Source organism: Falco biarmicus, chromosome 4 (genome assembly GCF_023638135.1).
Source record: "Falco biarmicus isolate bFalBia1 chromosome 4, bFalBia1.pri, whole genome shotgun sequence".
NCBI lineage: Eukaryota > Metazoa > Chordata > Aves > Falconiformes > Falconidae > Falco > Falco biarmicus.
The window spans coordinates 20,258,554-20,278,711 of record NC_079291.1 but is presented as its reverse complement, the minus strand read 5'-3'; the positions used below and the strand labels follow the sequence as shown (position 1 = coordinate 20,278,711).

General features: G+C 41.2%; 1 protein-coding gene across 8 annotated transcripts in view; it reads right to left on the bottom strand.

Moving 5' to 3' along the window:
* LOC130148136 (dual specificity calcium/calmodulin-dependent 3',5'-cyclic nucleotide phosphodiesterase 1C-like) overlaps positions 1 to 20,158 on the bottom strand; it is a 371,754-nt gene that overhangs the window by 75,100 nt on the left and 276,496 nt on the right. For all 8 annotated transcript variants that reach the window (XM_056336358.1, XM_056336351.1, XM_056336357.1 and 5 more), the window contains 5 exons: positions 10,998 to 11,111; positions 9,951 to 10,133; positions 7,764 to 7,830; positions 2,074 to 2,190; positions 10 to 150 (listed from right to left, as the gene is read on the bottom strand). In XM_056336358.1, the coding sequence (XP_056192333.1) occupies positions 10 to 150; positions 2,074 to 2,190; positions 7,764 to 7,830; positions 9,951 to 10,036 (411 nt within the window). In that variant the 5' untranslated portion in view covers positions 10,037 to 10,133; positions 10,998 to 11,111. The remainder of the gene's footprint in view (positions 1 to 9; positions 151 to 2,073; positions 2,191 to 7,763; positions 7,831 to 9,950; positions 10,134 to 10,997; positions 11,112 to 20,158) is intronic.

Here is a 20,158-nt window from a genome sequence, read left to right as displayed (position 1 = left end):
TAGACTTACCACTACGCCTGTCTTGAAAAGGAGGTAATGGACCGTCTGTGTCACATCTGCGGCGTGCATTAGGTTGTGATAAGGGTTTTTGTGTTTGCTGTAGCCAACCTCCAGAGCTTCCACAAAGGACACCAGGGCAGAAATGGGGATCTGAGGAAAACAGCACAGAATTACAAACTAAATAATCACCTGTAACTGCTAGCATTCAGAGGGGAGCATTTTGATAAGAGGTCCCAAAGAGCAGTTTGTACTTCACAAATAAATAATACGCTAACGCATCTGAAACAGGCACTCAACAGAGGGAGTGAATCCAGGTTATTTCCTGAAACTGGCTTTCCCATCCCTAATTACAATATGGATGAATCATTCCCACACATAAATACACGCAAGTATACTACCAGATGCTGTCTGGAAGACACATACAGTACTAAAAGTAACAGAGCGCACTTGATTGATTGCCCCTGGAGAAATATTTCTAATTAGGCCACAAGCATCTGTCTGTTCCCCTCACAACCCACTGGAATAGATCTCTGCTTTAGCATTCACAGTCAAGATTTTCTAACAAAACACATCATATAGGAAGTCTGGGATACTCTACCAGAAGGAGTATCACTTATCAGACCTTCACAGTAAAATCCAGCCTGCCCATCCTATGGGATTGCCGTGCTTTTCTGACTCCAAGAGTAGAACTGCACACATATGAGAAAATGCAGTTCAGGGGATTTCTAGACAGAAGACTATGCAGGCTCAACAGAGGGAATTGGCAACATGGGTTCTCCAGTTTCATCTACTCAAATGGCAAATACCCTAAATGTTCAGATGTCCATAGCTAGAGGAGCAGCAGGGGAGGATGCAGTTCTGACCAGTGACCTTCTTCAAACATTTATCATTGGGCACAGGCAGGTCCTCAAGAAGTACAGCAGCCAGAGATCTGCAAACCCTTGCCAACCAATGTCAGTGGGGACCCTGGGGAGTGCATGTGTCAATAGCAAAAGGGACAGCAGAGGATCTCGGTGGGGAGAACGTTCAAGATCTGAGAGCAGTGTTTCTGCTGTCCAAATTTAAGCTTGCTCAAAGTTGGAGGAAAACATGCTCAAAGTTGGAGGAAAACATACATGGCATTTGCATCTGCAAACCTCTGTCATGATTACGGAATTAGAGAATAGTTTCATGGTTTGGGTTGGGAGGCACCTTGAAAGTTCATCTAGTCCAACCATCCAGCAATGAGCAAGGAATCTTCAACTAGCTCAGGCTGCCTGGAGCCCTGTCCAGTCTGACCTTGAACACTTCCAGGGATGGGGCACCTACCACCTCTGCACAACCTGTGCCAGTGCTTCAGCACCCTCATCATCAAAATTGTCTTCCTTATAACTAGCCCAAGTCTACCCTCCTTTACTTTAAAACCATTTACCCCTTGTCCTAGTGCAACAGGCAAAAGTTTCTCTCCATCTTTCTTTACAGACCCCCTTGAAGGACTGAAAGGCCACAGCAAGGTCTCCCTGGAGTCTTCTTTCCTCCACACTGAACAAGCCCAACCCTCTCAGACTCTTTTCACATCCATGCCCCTGATCATTTTGGTGGCCCTCCTCTGGACCTGCTCCCACACGTCCATGCCTTTGTTGTGCTGAGGACTCCAGAGCTGGATGTAGTACTCCAGCTGGGGTCTCACCGGAGCAGAGAACAGGGGAAAAATTGCCTCCTTCAACCCATTGGCCATGCTTCTTTTCATCAATTTGAATCTGAAGTCAAGCTCTTCTTTTTTGCCTGCACGCTTGAGAGTCCTGTGAATCTCAGGAGAATGACACCACCGTTCCCACAAAGTATGTGTGAATCAAATGTAAGATTTACCATAGTTTTCATAACAAAGCCTGTTTGGAAGTCTACTTCATGGCGTCCCATTGCAGTTCAAAGGACCATTTCAATAACAGTTGGTCTTGTTTACTGGGGAAAGCACAGTGTCCATGAAGACTTTCAAAAGGGCTAAAATTGCATTTTGAATGGAACAAAGCAGGAGGAGAGGGAAGTTGAACAAAATCCAAGACAGAAGAAGAGACTCTTCTTTTAACTACTGACCTTGAAACGGTTGATCAGATCATAGCGTGTGAGAAGTTCATAGAAAATGAATTTCAGCGCGTGATCCCCACTGGCATCATTTAGTGCAAATACATCAAAGGACCACTTGTCTACATTCTGCAAGAGTGGGTAGAAAAGACATTTAATTAATACTCAATTGCTAACAATTTACATCTACAAACTGAGAATTAGAGTGGTGATGTAAGCATAGAGCTTTTTTTTTTTTAACTTCTCCAATCCCATTTAACCATTGCACAGTCTTAATTTACTCATCAGCATTGTATGACTTGTACTTAAGAAGCTTCCACTATGAACACGTATGCTGTTTGTTTCTTCTAAAGGTGGCAATTCTCCACACCAGAATTTACTGGCAAAGTCTGAATCCACAACGATGAGAATCTTGGTTTGCTTTAGTAGCTGAAACATTGGGGTGGTCCTATTGGGGCTGATTTCACCCTCCTTTGTCCCCTACCCATGTGCTATGTCTATGAAAAAAAATAATTCACTTGGAAGGAAACAGGAATAAAAAAGATATGCTTTTGAATTATATCAAAGCCTTTGGCTTTTGCTGTTGCTATAGAGTTCTAATGACTTTATATTGTGGTGCAAAGCACTCCAAGGCTTTGCTCATGCTTCAAACACAATAAAGTGATATGTTTCTTGCCGTTAAAAAAAAAAAAAAAAAAGGCACCTATGGTCATATTTTTACCATTTCCTGTTCAATCAACCAAAATAACTGCTTAGGAGAATGGTCTTGCTAAACCCAAAAAGCAACTTAGTTCCTTTTGATTTTAAGATTAATCCTGAACTGTGATGATTGCAGCTTACATTGCCCAAAGACATTTTCCTTTTTTTGGGTTTTTTTTTTTTGTTGTTTTTTAAAGATAAGCGAGTGCAGTGGGGCTTTCAGAAAACTACAGAGCAGGAGAAAATCACAGTAATGTTACATTAAGTGTTAACAATGATAGAAAAAACAACCTTGATAACAGAAGAGAAAATATCTAATTACAGTTGGGAAAGTTCCAATCATCTGTAAATTAGATATTCATGCTGCAGGGTGGTCAGTCAAGCGAGCAAGGAGGGAAAGTTCACTTCCCAGCTCCTTGATAAGCTAAAGTATAAGGTATAAACCTTCTTGCAGAAGGCTGAGTTCAAATCTCAACTCTAAGGAAAGGCCATGAGAGCTGACAGCACTCATTATCTAGCAAGGTAAAGCTCCTCCATCTCAGAACTGGATCTTCCTGAAATCCTATTGAACTTTTCCTCTTCCTAGCAACAAAGAAGAAAGGTGCAGAAGGACTTAGGGCTACAAGAATAAAATACACATCAACCAGGCAGCTGCATCTGGCACAGGGCCAGCTCTCCATCTCTCTTGCTTGCTGACAACTTTGAGGAATTTCCCAGACGGATTTCTCCAATCCTTAAACCACAGATTACACATTGACATCTGTACACTGACATTTCTCTCCACTTTCAAACTCTGTGGCAGGTTACCTCCCAGCTCCTTGTGGCACTTTGACCATGAAAGATGACTACATTGCACACACACACATGCACAACTGCTCTCAACACAAGAAATGGAGGTTGGCTAGACCAGTGTTGAATACTGTTAAAGATTACAGTCCAGCCGCCTGGTTTTAGCAAGAACAAAACCGTTAAATTACAATGATCTACCAAGTTCTTAAAGCCCAATCCACCTTTGCTGTTTGCTGCCGTGCTCATGTTCCACGAAAGGACTAACTTCAAGTCAAACGCAAAGGACAGTGACCTTTAACCACGAGGTGTGGTCAGTCACCCATATGGCAGCACAGCTACAGGTTTTTGACATTCTGCATGAGATCAGTGTCTTTGGTACCGGTTCTCTCCATCACAGGCTGATCCTGACAGCCTTGCTACTAGCACCATGTTGATTACACAAGAGCTGAGTATGCCCCTTATGGAAGTATGGTCCATAGAGAGGCTGATAGGGAGTGACTATCAAGGATGCTGAAGATTTAGCTCCCCTTTCACCTATCCCAGTAAATCGCTCGCTCAGCAGTTGGTATTACAAACCGTGTGGAGCCCACACACTGAAGGCAGGGTCCAGCTTCTCTGGAGATGATATGTGGCCCAAGTCACAGAAGGGTAACCATAAACTGCAGCTTTTCAACACTTTCAGTAGGTGTTGGAGAGGAAAATCAATGAGAGGAAAAATTTCCACCAAGAAAACATGTTTAAAGCTCTTGAACAAACTTAGAAAATGGGCAAGAAAAAGAATGCCCAGAGCATCCATTTTAAATAATTAAATAATAATATGTCATTAATTTTTAATATTTAAGTAATATGTAATAAAATAAACTAAATAATTTTTCAGTACTTGAATAAATTTTAACTATTTTCCTGGGGTTCGAGTGTTTCTATTTTGTAATCAGCTATCTCAGTCAATGAAGCAAATTAATTTAACACTGGCATGCATAGAATATTTTTGTCCTCTGGCCTTGAAAAGAATGTCTTCACTATGCCGAAATTTCATTCACTGTAAAGGCAATCTTAGCTTGTAGAAATACATGGGGGTTGTTGCTTGATATATTTCTCCTGGAGTTTATGTTGTGTTCTTGCAGCAGATAACATTTGCCAAATCGTGAAACTGCACAACAGTACATCTGAACTGTTCTTTCGTACACAGTAACAGTTAACAACATAGATGGCAAGTTTCACAGTACAGCCATTTAGATTATACCAAGGGAGAAATCCCTGCTCTTGTCAAGTCAACACAAGTTTTGCTATTGACAGTAATGACAGCAGCATTATACCCTGAACAACCAGGGGAAAAAAGCCTCTTAACAGAATCATGAAAGTGTCACAAACTGCTCAGAGGCTTGCAGCAACACCAGTTACGCTTTGAAAATCAGTGGATTTTATGACCTTCAAAAAACCACAAACCTAACACAGAAGTGACCCCTCTATTGGGAAGAGATCTAGAGAGGCAGAACTTTATGGATGTCTTGTGATGGGGGAGAAAAACTGTTTCTTCTCCCTAAGGAGAGCAGCAGAAGCAAGGGGTGGGAAATTTTCTGTGCTACACATGTCTCTAGGTCACTGACCCTGTAGCCTCAAAAAGTCCTGTAGTCAAAAGCTGCTCTAATGCATAGACATATACACACTAGGGTGTCACTGCAATGAGATCCAAGGTGTCTTCCTGCTCAGCCCTGTGGCCTTATTACTTGGTCATTGCCCCACTGCTTGGGGGAACCTAAACATGAAGGGAAACACCAGTTCTTCCTAAATACTCCATTTCCTGCCTTTCTCTCTGACCTTAACCTCCAACACTTGATTGGGTTTCTAAGCCAACGAGCAGATGCAGGGATACATGTTATTCTGCTCAGTGTTACTGGCAGGCCTGGCATTTTTCTAGCCACAGACACAAAGTCTGTACTACAGTCACTGCAAGTAACTACAGGTTCTGCGTTCATTACCTCTATATTAGCTAGCCCAGAAAATATTGCCATGACAGCACAGACATCGAAAAAGGCTGAAAAATTCACTTCCAAAGCAGGGAACTACTACAGCAGCTTAGCTAATGTCAAGTTCTGCCTGTAGAGCTACACTGCTCAACAGCAGATCACCACAAATTACTGGGTAAATTAACATACCGACTTCTCCAAACATGTTTAGATGCATGGTATGCATAGCCACCACTCCAAGGAGACACAAGGCTCATCACCCCTTTTGTGGCAACAGGTCTTGCATCATCACACCCATGGGATGCAGAAAGGCAATTAGGCTACTGCACTAGAAAAACCAGTATCCAAGAGAGACAGAGAGAGACATAACTGCTGGGCAATCAAATTAAAAAACTGCCTAACTCCTCATCCACTGAAAAAGCAAGAGAGATTATATACCTAGGACTTGCACCGCTACCATTCCATCTGCATTTTTTGCAGAAGATGCAGTATTTAATTGTTTTATTAAAACCAACTTCCTTTTGCCAAGCTGATTCCACAGCTTTGGGTTACTCAGTGCACATGTCCTGTCAGCCACGGCAGCAAAAAGGAGAGCACATAGCTCAAAAATAAGCTAGTTTTGACTCCATGTCATCTCAATCCTTGTCCTTATTAACAGGGCATTAAGGGGGAAGTTGGTTATGGCAATCCAGAACAGCTGAAGAGATGTGTATGGTACACTCCTACACCCTTTGGCATGCTTAAACCATAAGCTTGTTTTACAGAGCACACCAAGCAGTTGGCGAGTTGTCAAGTTTTCTCATGTGGCTTTACTGGACTGAAGTAAGCCACAAAATGGACCATTTTCCATTCAGGAGATGCGACTGGGAAATTTCAGATGAAGTAGTATTTCAAAGACAGAAGAGTTCTTCAAAACAAGTAACTCCCATTTCAATCACATCCACTACCAAACCCAAGGCTATCCAGGCAAAGACATATTCTCCAGAGTTTTGGAAAAAAAAATACATCCTAGAGTACACAGTGGCCAAGCGAGCATTATTTCACTCTGGGCAAAACTAGTCAAGGACTTCGTGCTTATTCACGTGTCTTAACTTACTGATATGATCAGTTCTCTTGATGACATGTAATCATTTGAAAACATTGAAAGAGGAGAGGGATTCTGTAGGCTTAAGTCAGCTGAGAGTAGCTAATGGGTTTTGGATTTGTATTGTTACCACTGAGAAGAGTATTGTTACCCAGGAGAAGAGGTACCATTATAAGGAAGTCCTCTCATGAGCTTGCTATGGGGTTTAGTTCTAAACGAACAAAGATCTAATTTGCAGGAGTGAAGCTAACGCTTGTCAACCTGCACTCGAAAGAAGGTCTGGATGGATGCTTTCATTTTGTACATGAAAAGCATGTTTGGTCATTCTTCTTGCATTCAATGGACCTTCTGCAGTTCCTCCACACCTTTTCATGTACTATCAAAAATAAATAAATAAATAAATGATTCAGTATCCTACCTGTAGGTCTTCCCAGTGTGGAGTAGAGCAGTAGAATTGTTTCGTGAGCTTTACACATAATGTCCGTGTGTATTGCCCCACCATATCACTTTCTCACCATTGCATGGCATGGCTGAACCACATGCAACATGTCATCTGCAAAGCTGCTGTGTAGGCAGTTGGTCGCTAACTTGTATTTGTGGTCTTCATAATTCCTGCCTAAGTCAAGAACCTTGCAATTGTCCCATGGATTGAATCTTCCTTCCCACCTCCACACCCCCCGCCCTCACCCCCCAGCTACTTCTAATTCATTTTCCTCTGAAACCTCAAAACTCATAAAAGGGTTATTATTCCTAAACTGGTTTTGTCGCTTTGAAAACCTGAAGCCAAGCAATACAAGAAACTCCCTTCTCTCACAGCAACTGATCCTTTTCCTTCTCCACCTCTCTCCATCTGTATTTTCTTTCTTCCCTGTGGGAGGTTGTGATTGATTCCAGCATGTTACTAAGTCCCCAGTTTAATCACTATAATCTAGAACAGAGCTGTAACCTTCACAACCTGAAAATGGCCACAGCCTTGAACTCTATTCTTTCCTTTATTCAAAGGATATTCCCTTAGGCCAGTAATGATTAATGTATGTGAACTAAACTAAATGTCAGAAGGAAGGAAAGGGCAAGTGCTAAGACCCCCTTACCAAGTCAAATATCACAGTGTTGTCTTGATGCTTTGTATAGCAACACCCCCAACACCTTTTTATTTGGATTACCTTTAGCACGCCGATTACAGCTGGTGGGTAGCTCAAACCGACCATATTTGAAGTCCGTCTGTACATTCTAGCAAAATAAAACAGGTAAGGCAACGGATAAATAAACAAATCAAAACAAACAAAAGTCATAAAGCAACAGACCATTACAGGAGACCTTATTTAGCCCAGGAAACCCTAAACAGAATGTGTTTTTTTTTCTTCCTTCTTATTCCTAACCTGCACAATATGCTCTAAAATATTCTTATTGTATAGCCTAACTTGAGACTACACAATCCCCAGTATCTCATGGCTTGGTTTCCTGGCAAGACATCACAGAGAACATGCCAATATCAGGTCTTCATCAGAGGGAAAGGTTACACTCAAATAAACAAGATGCTCCCCGTTTTCCACTGCAGATGACCATACTGCTCTTTCAGCTCCCTTAGTCCTTGCTGGTCCACATGCAAGCCAATTCTGAACATGCTTCAGAAATCATTTGTTGTCTGCAACGAATCAACTCCAGTTCGGTACAGCTGTTACTTTTTCTGCATTTTTTTAAGATAGGTATAAAATATTTTGTCCGCTGTGTATGAGTGTTTGAGGGATAGAGAGAAAGAATAAGGCAATATCAACATCTGCAACCACACTAAACAAAGCACTGAAGTATGTACCAGATTTTAAACTTGTTTTCAGGCCACACTGTGTTTAGCAGGCTTGGTGAAGGCAGAAACACTGCTAAAGCTAAAATGCCTTTCCACAGGTCGCTCTTAATTCCACTTAGGCAACGTAGGACTAAAAGGGGATGATGGAAAGCTCTCTTTTCCCATCTGAAGTGATCCTGTGTCAAGTCTCCCTTCAGTTCCCTTTTGATTTGCCACGCTCTGCGCTCAGACCAGAAAAAAGGCAGCCCCTTTTGCATAATTACATTCACCCACTCCCCAAATTACAGAATTTCTTACCCCCTCTTCAATCCAGCAAGGAGACCCATAGCCTTCTCCTAAGTGACAGTTTAAGCAGTGACCCTCTCCCTGAGCTCAGGAGAGCCACCATCCTCCTCTGATGCCGTATCATATCTAAACGCTTCCTCCTTTGGGCCACATGATCCAGATCAGCTGGAAAACAGCCCCCTGCAGCCAGCTCTCTACAGCTCATTTACCTCCTTGTTGAAGCAAGGCCCCCACTGAGAGGGAGGGTTCATTCACAAATACCCTGTCAAATACAGGAGAAATGACAGGTTCCACCTCATAACAGTTTGCTGCCACTCTTAACACATGTACGGTAACTTTGGTACACAGATAACTACACAGGCCATAGACATGCCAGTGGAGGCTTCCGTGTGTCTCTGAGGGCTGTGGTCCACTGCTGTGCCCAGCACAGAGGGCTTGTAGGCTCTCACTGCCATTCTGATGAACAGCAAAAGGTGCTCTGCTTTTCCATTCCTGCCTTGAGTTTTGCTGCACAGACCTGGCACCTGCCATTTTTGCCGCTGCCTAAAGCCTTCTGACAGCTTCACATGTGCCAGCCCTCCTTCCAGCCTGAAGGAAGAATGCCAGTGAAGAGTGGTCACTTGAGAAGAAAAGGTAAGATTGGAAGTGAGTACGAATTGAAATGACTACATGTTTTAAAGGGTTCAGAAAGTAAAATGAGTTTTAGCAGTAGGTTCTAATGCAAATCACAACAGAGAAGGCTGAGAGGAATCCATGGGTCTTTTGAAATCCTCCCTGAGCTCCAGGCTTTTCACGTCACTCTTGCTCTATAGTTCATTCCAGTAACACCATGATACAGGATTTTCTTCTGTTTCTTAGTAGTACTTCATGAGGAGTACTAGACCACAGAGTCCAACAGAGGCAAGGGAGGGCTTGGTCTGGATGGACTGAATTTTAAAAGCTGTCACTTCTGACCTTGGGCTATGCAGAGGTGCATATTCTCTGTCAAAATTATTCCAGCTGTGCTATTACATCTGTATTATGGCAAGAACAGACCAGTTCAAGCTGTTGCTTAAGCCCAGGTTTCAAGGTGCTATCCAGCTCTGTGTAGAAACATCATTAGACGCATAATAGTCTTCAATAAAGTCATCTCCTAGTTATTTGAGGTCTTCTGGCCTAAGGTATTCTCCTCCACCTCCTGTCTTTGTGTCATCACATACTACAGGCACAATTTGTGGTGCCTCGGCAGCTACTAGAACAAAGTAATTACATGCTCCTTTACCTTTCCACAAATATTCCAGCTTGTACTGCATGGACAATACTCCTGAACCGGGGTTTTTCCTCTGTCCTTTTGAGCATCATCCCCATCTGCCGTGTGAAGGTAGAAGCCAACCAGTCCCGGACCTCCGAGGGCACAGAGTCGGACTGAATGTCACTGAGCTCATCTTCTGTGTCCAGTAAACGCCTAGAAGGGGGAGGAAAAAAACGAGTAAGCAGAGTCCCTTGAAGAGCACTGCAACATTGTTAACTAAAAAGAAACTCACATATATTCTAATTTAAGCAGTTGTTAAAAGTCTTTGGTTTGTCAGCCCTAATGGAACACAACTGTTAAAGTCTTCAACAGATTGTCTGTTCTTTCACATAATTAAATATCGGATTATGAAACTCACTGGTAGGCCAACAAGCCAGAAGTATCAGCCTTCTGAAGCACAACTACACAATCACCCACTGACTTTTCACCTTCAGCTTGTCAATATTCCTGACCTTTCTGCCCTTCAGAGCTCATTTATGGTCATGTCTAACTACCCAGTTAGTATCGTACAGTCTTCTCCTTTCCCATTCTGGTCATCTGAGGTGACTCCACAAGTGCATTTAGCACTGGGGAAATGGCACAGAACAGAGAGGGGAACTCCTCTGCAATGTTTTACCACTCTAGCTCTATCATGAGCTGGAGTAACAAATTTTTTTTGTTTCAAAGACTTGATACAAGTAAAAGATTTAACACTATTTGAAAGTAATGCAGGAGCAGGAATTTAGGAACTTTCAGAAAAAGTGGGACACAATTATTATGAAAATATTTCTCCAAGAGAATATATATTAAATTCATGATTGCTTTTGATCTCCTCCCCTGCTCCAGGAAATTTAAAGAAGCTTTTAGACTAAGGATTGAAGATCTGTGCTATGCAGAATACAAAATTTTAATGATTAAAAACATATTGTCTGTGAGTAATAAATATTGGCTAAAACAGCCTTCCCAAATGATGTGTAAATTACAATTTTGTGTCATTGGTACTACATATAAGAGTGCTGACATCTGTACTTAACTCACCTAGTTTCATCAATGTATACTGACTCAAGAACAGTCGCAGCATATTCCAAATTCTTCTTTAGGTCTACAACGGAAGCTTCCCCTCTTTCTAACTGCTTTACCAAGGACCGCAATCTAGAGAAAAGGAAAACAGAAATCTGATTAGTAAAAAAAAAGAAATAGGTTTGAGAGTAGGCATCAGTTCAAAACCGGATCCAACATGAGACCTAGCATACATGATTGGCAGGTGAAAAATTTTGGAAGCCTACAAGGTTCTTCAAGCCATATACTAGAAACCAAGAAAAAAATCGCTTTTCAAAGATCAGTCACAATGATTCCAGACAAACGTCATATTTAGGCTCAAATAATTCAGTGAGTTATGCCCATTCCCTACTGATACCGAAATAAGTTAAAAGAGAAATCAATTGAAATTTAACACAGAAACTAAGAGAGGGCATTTTCATTCCAGCCGTAAGAAAGGAAGTAACTTCTTGAGTAGTACCTTTTGACAAATGTCAGCCAGTTATGATGACTGTTGTACATAAATGCAAAATTCTATTAAGAGTATATTTAAAAATATTGCAGAAATACTCTACAAGGTTACAATTTTCATTAGGTCAAGAGGTCACGCTTAGACTATTCCATCTATATTAAACAGAATTCATGGAAGTTTTTTTATCAGGTTATTATTATTATTTGGGGCATAAATAGACTTTCTGAAAACAAAAATTTATGCAGAAAATATCTCCTGTGTCAAAGACAATATATTTCTGCAATTTTCTTGTCTTTTCCTCTCCTTTACTTTCTGTGGCAAATTAGAAAAACATAAAATGGAAGAAAGAGAAGAAAATGTAAAAGTGAAGAGTAAAATCTAAGTATTTTAAACAATACAAGATTATACTGCTTACATATAGGAGAAGAAAATTGTAATTCCTTTAAACAGACAATGGGATAAATACTTGGCAAGTTAAACATTTTTAAGAATGTCTTCATCCTTGTTAAACAGCAGTTAAATAAATATTCAAATGCACATTTAACAGTGTAGCAGTAATCACAAGTTGTTCATTTGTCCAGTTCAAGATGCAAAAATGGAGAAGCAGTCATGTCATCTAAAATTTGTCTTCAATTTAGGAGACTACTCTTCCTTAGCTATTTCTATAGTCCATGAAGAAATATAACCTTTCCCACAATGTAATTCAGAGCTACAGCCCAACATATGTGCCTGCTCCTGCTTTGTCAACCTCAGTGGGAACCCAGCCTCTTACAGTAGACTTGTGCATGAAGTTCTTAAAATAAAGTGAGTATCTGTATTCCCGTGGTGCTCACTGGGGCAGCAGTGCTATCAAGAGAAATCAGGTCTCCATGGGGCTGTATTTCATGTATTTCATGGCAGAGCTGAGGAGCAGTTCATCTGCCCATGTGCACTGCACCAACATCTCTTCCCAGCTGGGTTTCCTTTCCCCCCTTTCCCCACATAAACAGCAAGGCTGTGGAGAACAAAAATTATAAAAAAATATTAATTCTTCCTCTGGCTAGGTCACGTAAAAAACACTCCTACTGACAGTGGTACTGCTGACACATATTTACAACTTTACGTATTTAGCTTTACATACTACAAAGCTACATATTTAGCTTTACAAAGAAACTTGTGCAAGAAGCAGACCCTTCATCTCCAGGAGGATTGATTCATCTGCTTGTCGGCAGTCAAAAGCCCAAAAGTATCGTTCAACACCTCATTCCTGATGTCAGAATGGAGATGGGAAGGTCAGTGGGTGTACAAATACACTGAACACAGTTCTTTTCATCTCTGTAAACTAGGTGGAAAACATTCAACCAATTCTGGGACCCAGCTGAGGGAATCCATGGAGCAGCCTCAGCCCCATGGAAGAAGAAACATGGCTTGGTGCTTCCATTTCCCTCTTCCATGCAACTGCACCACCAGGTGCGAGCAGCAACACATTGTGTTTGATAAGCAGAGCTAGAAAAGGTGTGCCCCCACCTTTTATGTTGATTCCAGCCTCAGGCAGCACACATGGAACACAAACTCACCTCCTCCCTAGAGCCAAAACATTGATCCCCCCAACCCACTCCCAGCTTTCCTTGCCAATGCAAGAAGGAAGAGGAAAAAAACCCACAAACAACTCTCATGTCCAAACAGTAAGTGTTGGTTCACATGCCTCCTCCTTCCTTCATCTCGTGTATGGGGAGTCCAGGGATGTGACCCCTTAACTAGTTACCAGAAACACTGTTTGTACACAAGCCACAGGAGTCAATGCCACAGAAGGAACATTATCTTTGGCTCTTCCTGACTTTTGTTTCATTGATTTAGATAGCCGGCAGCTCTATGCCACAAGCCATTCAAAATTCATGTTCAATAATAGCACAGTGAGTAACAGTTGCTTCATGGCACCAACATTCATCATCAAAGAAGATTATGCAGAGTACTGAGTACATCAATCATTTGGAAAAACAGAAGTACAGTTGTTATAATAAAACCTTGTCACACGATCCGCCGCTCTCATGTGAAAAAAAATTATATTGTCTTTGTCTTACCATCTATTATGTATAACTATTTCTGATTCATTGAGTCACAGCAGCAGCTGTCAGTTACCTTTACTAAATAGGAGCCCAGTGATAGTTTGTCTTTGCATTTCATGTATCTCCATTTTTTTTTTAACTAGTCCTAAATGTGACGATAAAGTTAAGGCCGGGCTGTCCCACTGAAGGGCATCCAGGCAAATTTATTAGCTCAAAAAGTCTGTTTCAGGGTGGCTGAAATAATTCCGGCGTTCAATCAAATTCACCAAGCCATTCTGACTGAAATAAAAACATCACCACGAACTTCTAACATGTTTTATTTTTAGGAGCTTGAATAAAAGCAACGGAGGCAGAGGGCAAGATGCTGACGTCCTTTCTTTACCCCACAGACTAGTCAGTGCAGCAAGTGAGTAGGGTTCAGTCACTTGCACTGTTTCACAGGAAAATGCTGAGTCTGCCAGGCTACTGACTGAAAGAAACATACTGATGTAATTATCATAATCAATTTAAGGAACCCGGTTCATAACTTCCTTTGCTTTTACTGTAACTGTCTATTTGTATGAACAAAACACTTTTTTCAACCAAAGCATGTTCTCTTCTGTTTTAAAAAGTTCATTATAGACTGATCAAAACCTATTGTTTCTCCTCCCCCCCCCCCCCCCCCTTTTCCTTTCAAATTTAGAACTGAAAATTTGCAAAGATCAACCAGACCTAGTTCCGCTGAAGCCCATGGCACTAGTTATAGGAGAAGCAGCCAATTCCTCTGCAGAAGGAGATCCCAGGCCAGAAGGTAGGTGTTAACCATTTCTAATATTAAGCTGTCTTAAGACCATGGCACATGCCACAAGCAAGCCATGCTGTAGGTCAGCCAAAAGTTTCTCAGATTACGGTCATCAGCACAGCAATTACAAAGAACTGGTTAGTCACACAATATTAGCTCTAAATCTAGTTGTTTAATTATATTAAGATACAGTTAATGCCTTTCTTAATGAGATTTCTAGGGAAACTGTTCCTCCAGCCTGTAAATTCTTTGTGAATATGTGCCAAGTATTATGGGAAAAGTCTGAGAGCCTTTGTTCTGTTCACTTATTTCACATTTTAGTCCTCGGAATGAATCTCTTAACTGCCCAAGGAAAATCCTAGTCCTGAGCAATGCTATGTATTTTAACTTCCTCTGATCACAGAGGGAGCTCAAGTAGGTGTAAAGTCTTGGAAAAGGGCCAATTCCAGAACACAGCCTACCGCACTGCCCTTCCAAGAAAATATCCATATGCATCCATCACAAAATACCCTGAGAGTATCTACAGATAATCCCACTGAATTCAGCAGAGCAATATGGTTGTGTAAAGCAGGCAGGCTGGGTCCCCAGTGAAGGCGAGAGGTTATCCGATGAGTATGCCGCTCTGCAGCCCTGCTTCCGCTCTTTAGCGTTTCTCCCTGAGGAACTAGCAATCATAGGATTCGGGGAGTTAGAAAGCAAATGACTAGAAACTGAGCAACTGAACCCTGTCCCTCAAAGATGCACAGCTCAAAGACCCAAAGCCGCTCTGCATCCAACTGAATAACAGGGAAAAGCGAAGCTGTTTTCAGCGTGTTCTTGAAATGTAAAATTTCTGAGTAACCGCTCCAAGCATTCTCTTCTCTGTTATAAATAAAACAGTATCTGTGTACAAATATTTATCTCCTTAGCTAGAGGGCTTGCTTTTATGCTGTTGATTTTTTTTTTTTTTTAAATAGCATTACATATCACTTCAGAGAAGATTAACACCCCTGCAGTCTGGATACCAGTCAGCTTCAATTAACATGCAAAACACATGTATTGTCTGAATACTTGGGGCAAGTTCCTTCAACCGGTGTGAAGTCTGCAAAGCTGCTTGGCTAGTCTCTGCATCTATTTTCAAAGCTTTATGGCTGTGATTCACCACACGTTTTCAACAGTACAACTCAATCTTTTGCTCTGAGAAATCATTCTCATACCATTGGGCTGGCTGAGGAAAAAAACACTTTGCACATTAAAAATAATAATAAAAAGAAATATCAAAAATTCTGGTATCATTACAGATTACCACAGAGGGAATATTTGTCCCTGTTTTATTCCTGATATTAACAGCTAAACAGTTTGATACTGACAGCTAAACCTGACTAATGTGTTGTTTCAACCGCAATAGCCTACTACCTGACAGGTGAGGTTTGTAGAAAGCAGAGAGATTTTTTATTACAGCTGGGAGAAGAGAGCAAACTATTGAACACAGCACTGCTAGAGCTGGTGAAGTACTCTCTTGAGACAACGTTCCTTCATCAATTAACACTAATTCTTTGAGATCAAAAGCTATTCACAAGCTTCTGCTAACTCTGATAAAAGTTGCATTAAGAAAGCCTGCAGTGGAATTCCTTATCAAAACTGAGCCCTGCCCACCTAGCGAAGGCCCCCAGCAGAGAGGGGAACTCTGGGCTGAAGCGACTGCTGCTTGGTCCCCTCTGACATATGCTGAAACTGGACATCCCAGAGCTCAGGTGATAGACTGAGGGAATCAAGTTTGATGGGTCAGTCCTAAAGAACAGGTTGGTGGAAGAAAGGACTTGTATGCTAGAACAGAAAATCCCTGTGAGTGGATTATTAGCCTGGGTTGGGTGTACAAAAGTTTGCTACAGATAGAGGTTGGAAAAAATCATTCAGGGTTTCCTGTCTCCCATCTGAGGAGGAGCAGCAGAAGGTAGATGTGGTCCACAACACACCAAAGAAAAAAAAAAACCCAAAAGCTTTTGATTTATCTTTCTGCAAAATATGAAAATGTCCTGAAAAACTTTAAGAAATGTGAGTAAATTAGAACTTCTCCCACCCCCTCTAATAGTGACACAGGTAGCTAAAATGAGTTATTGGCTTCCTGCCGCAATAACCCCAGAAAAGATGTGTCATTCTTACTTCCTTTCAAAGATGTATGTAGTTCATACACACAAATAGAGAAACCCTTTTCATAACACTAAATCGTTCCACAGCTACAGCTATACGTGAGAATATCCCTTCTCAACTCCTTTGTGGGAGTTTTACTGATGTACATCTGGTGCAAGAAAGTTTTGCATAGAGAAATTTTCCGGATGCCTGACAAAAATGGGTGTATGTAGCAAAAACCCATCAGGTTTCATATCCTGAATGTTGGTTTCATATCCCAGAAGAGAATCTGTTCTTGCTATTCCTCAGGTTTCCAAATCTTTGGAATCATCTTTTCAAATTTAAGTTGAAATTTCCTTAAACAGACAATAACCTATTGTATCCAGTGCAATGCTGACACTGCACTCCATTAGCAAAGTTTGGGGGTTCCCTCTAAACATAAAGCATCCTGTAACACATTCTGTAAGAAATCAGATCTGCTCTTACAGCCTCTCTCTTCTTGCAAAGTAACTTTGTGCTGTTCAGCCACTTCCTTCAGTCTCAAATGTCACCGACTTTCAATGGAAGTGAGTGTACTTGTAAAAGGTGTTGCAATTGCATATAGAATAAAAATGCAAGCTGCTACATCCACATAAGAAACCATTTCTAATAATATTGCCATGCTTAATGTTTAGATAAACAAAATTTCCCCCAAAATATTGTCAGCAGTATCTTCAGAATGGGACATTCTATTCACAGGCCTGTTTATCACAGAGGTTCACGAAATAAAACTGGCACACTGAATGCCATCACAATTAGACACTAGTGAGGAACATTTTCAGCCTCAGTAAATCCTTGTCACTCTGATTCTGAGGGCATGAATAAGAGGTGCCTTCTGCCATCAGTCTGTGTTTATGTGGCTTTTGTTAGTCAAATTACCCTTATGTAATGAAAACCCAAGAGAACGATTTCAAAGACAACTCATTCCTGATAACATTCTTTTGATAGCCAGCTCAAATAGCTTTTAAAAAAACCAAAATAAATAACTAAAATCAACCACAAGCTTTAGAAATGAACAAAATAATAATCAGAAGTATCCTGATTGCATAAATGCCAGCTTCAGTTTACACACAGAAAAAGACCAAGGGTTGCTCCTACAGGCTGGGAAGACAAACATCTGCTGAACTGAATGACAAAACTCTGCCTTCTGATCTACAATATATTCCTTACCCTTCTCTGGAAAACCACCACAATTACTGGTAGGAAATTATGAAAGTTTGAGAAACAGACATTCACTGCACAGTGAACTATATTTCTATTCAAGAATTGCTACACAGAAATAGATGTGCATCTGCTATCTGACTATAATGTACAAGCTCAATAAATCTGATATTCCAGGGACATACCAGGGTTTAGAGAGCATTTGCAGACCAGCTAAGCAGTGAGCATGTAGAAGGCCCGTCAGATGCCCCATGACAGTATCTGCCTGCCTGCTAGGGTGTAGAGAAACTGCAAAGCAAATGCACATGATACTTAACACTGCCCAAAAGTACCCAGAGCAGACTGCATGGGGTTATGTGGCATAATGCGTATGTGCAGCAGTTTCAGTCAGCTGGGTGGACAGATGCCTCCACAGTCTGCACACACAGCCTTTGATGTTCCACTCAAATAGTGGGTTGATGGGAGGGGTACGGCGCCCACAGAAAGTAATCCAGGAGCTCACCATGGCTTTTCACAACAGTCTGCAGGTATGATTCATTCCGCAGTCTGCCACATCTCAGTCTAAGGCTCTACATATAGAGCATGTGTGAGCCACTGAGGAAAAGATACAACCTAGAAAGCCAGCTCCAGCAGTAATCCTCACACAACTGAAAATCCTCAAAACACAACTGAAAATAGAGTAACTGGCAGCCTGTGACCCCATGGATTTATATGAGGCTGGATAGTTGTCTTCTGTCACTGCTTGATATAGAAAGATGCAAGTGACAACATCCAGAGGAAGCAAAACCATGTCTTTGCAAGGAGCAGTCACTGAAACACAGAGCATTGCTACACTGACATTTTTCACCAAAAGAAACTACAAGCAATTTCCCAAATAATTATTTTGCCTTCCTCATGTTTCCTGAAATAGGCTTCTTTAAATAAAAAAGAAATAATAATTTTAAAGATATAGAAGTAATGGATTGGTTTTGTATTATTTGGAAACATGAAAATGCAACAATGGTAAGTTCAGTGGCCTTGGCAGGATGGCAAGCAGCTTGTTTCAACTCACCTTCAGTCAAATAAGCCTTTGACCACATTAGCCAACTATAAGTGAAATCATATATAGTTTACCTTTTCACTTCACAGCCATAAATTCCTCCATGCTTATTACAGAAAGGGAAGTCCTGTGCCCCCCAAATTAGTAAACTTTAGCTTACTGGACGATTTTCAATAAAACAACAGCCAGCAACTCCTCAGCACCAAATCCTTTGAATTTCCCTTCTCTCCATGTCCTGCTACTGCAGACTTCTAAAGAGTGTGCTGTCCTCTCACGTGCAAGCACCTTCCCCATTCTTGGGTTCTGACTTTGGGAACTGAATCAGAAAACGTAAGCAATAAAAAGCCTTAATGTGGGTAAAATTTTGATGTCAGAGTCTTTGGTGATGAGCTCTTTAGAAGTCTTGGCCATGGGTCTTTTTTCATTCAAGTCAACCACCTCACCTAGCACTAACCTTTTATAGAGGTGGCACACAGATGCTCATGGAAATCACTGGAGATGGATAGCCAGGATGAACCCCCTTCAAAGATGCCTGTTATATATTTCCTCAGGAAAGGGTTTGTTGCCTTTTTGGTGTGCCTTCCTTCCCCCACTAATGACAAAAATGAGCTAAAAGAGAAGGTTAGGCAGCCATTGTGGTTTCAGACAGCTGAGATGAGGTGAGATGACTCTTTCCACTGAATAAACTGAGAGCTGAACAAGGGTAAACTTCCGATGTGGGAGAGAAAGAAAGGTTCTGTTTTCATAACTAGCCATCTTCTAACTGGTGTTTCCCAAAGTAAGCTTTCCTTTTGGCAGACTACTTCTTTTTGCAATGCTACTGTGAATGAGGTTTTTTGGGGAAACTGTAGAATCACTAAATTTGTTGAAAATGAGAACTAAAGACAGCAAATGAAGTCTTCAGGAATTAAGTCTTTCCAAGTCACTGGTGCCTTTTATAAAAAATTATCTCAGTTATGTCAGCTGCAAATCTAACAAAATTTTTATTTTGCATCTTTAAAAATAGGTACCTGAAATGAACCATCTAAATTTGCATTTGAGGCAACTAACACATGCTATCAATTTAGTGTTGATGCATCCACTGATGCATTCCCTTTTGTTTTATACAGAGGGAACATTTTTCCTTTGAAACCACAATTATCACATTTCTGGGTCCTTGAACAAGGTCATTATTCCAAATTATGCTAGCAGATTGCTTTGTGCAGTTCTGAATGTCAGAGCTCCATGTTTACTCTTTACTTAATGCTCACTGCAGAGATCAGGGAGAAGTTCAGCAGATAATTTCAAAATATTTCATTGTAGCCGTAGTCGTGCCCCCCATCTGCTACCATTAAAATATCCATGGGCAGAAAGTCTGCAACTATCTCATTCTTTCCAGTTCCTAAAATCAGTTATGTTCCAGAGCTGCTTTTAGGAACCCACAGGGCAGTCAGGCAAGTGCAGATCACAGTCCACATGCAATGTGAAGTTCAGGCAGGAGCACGTCCCCACCTGGCCTTCAGAAAAGTGCAGTAA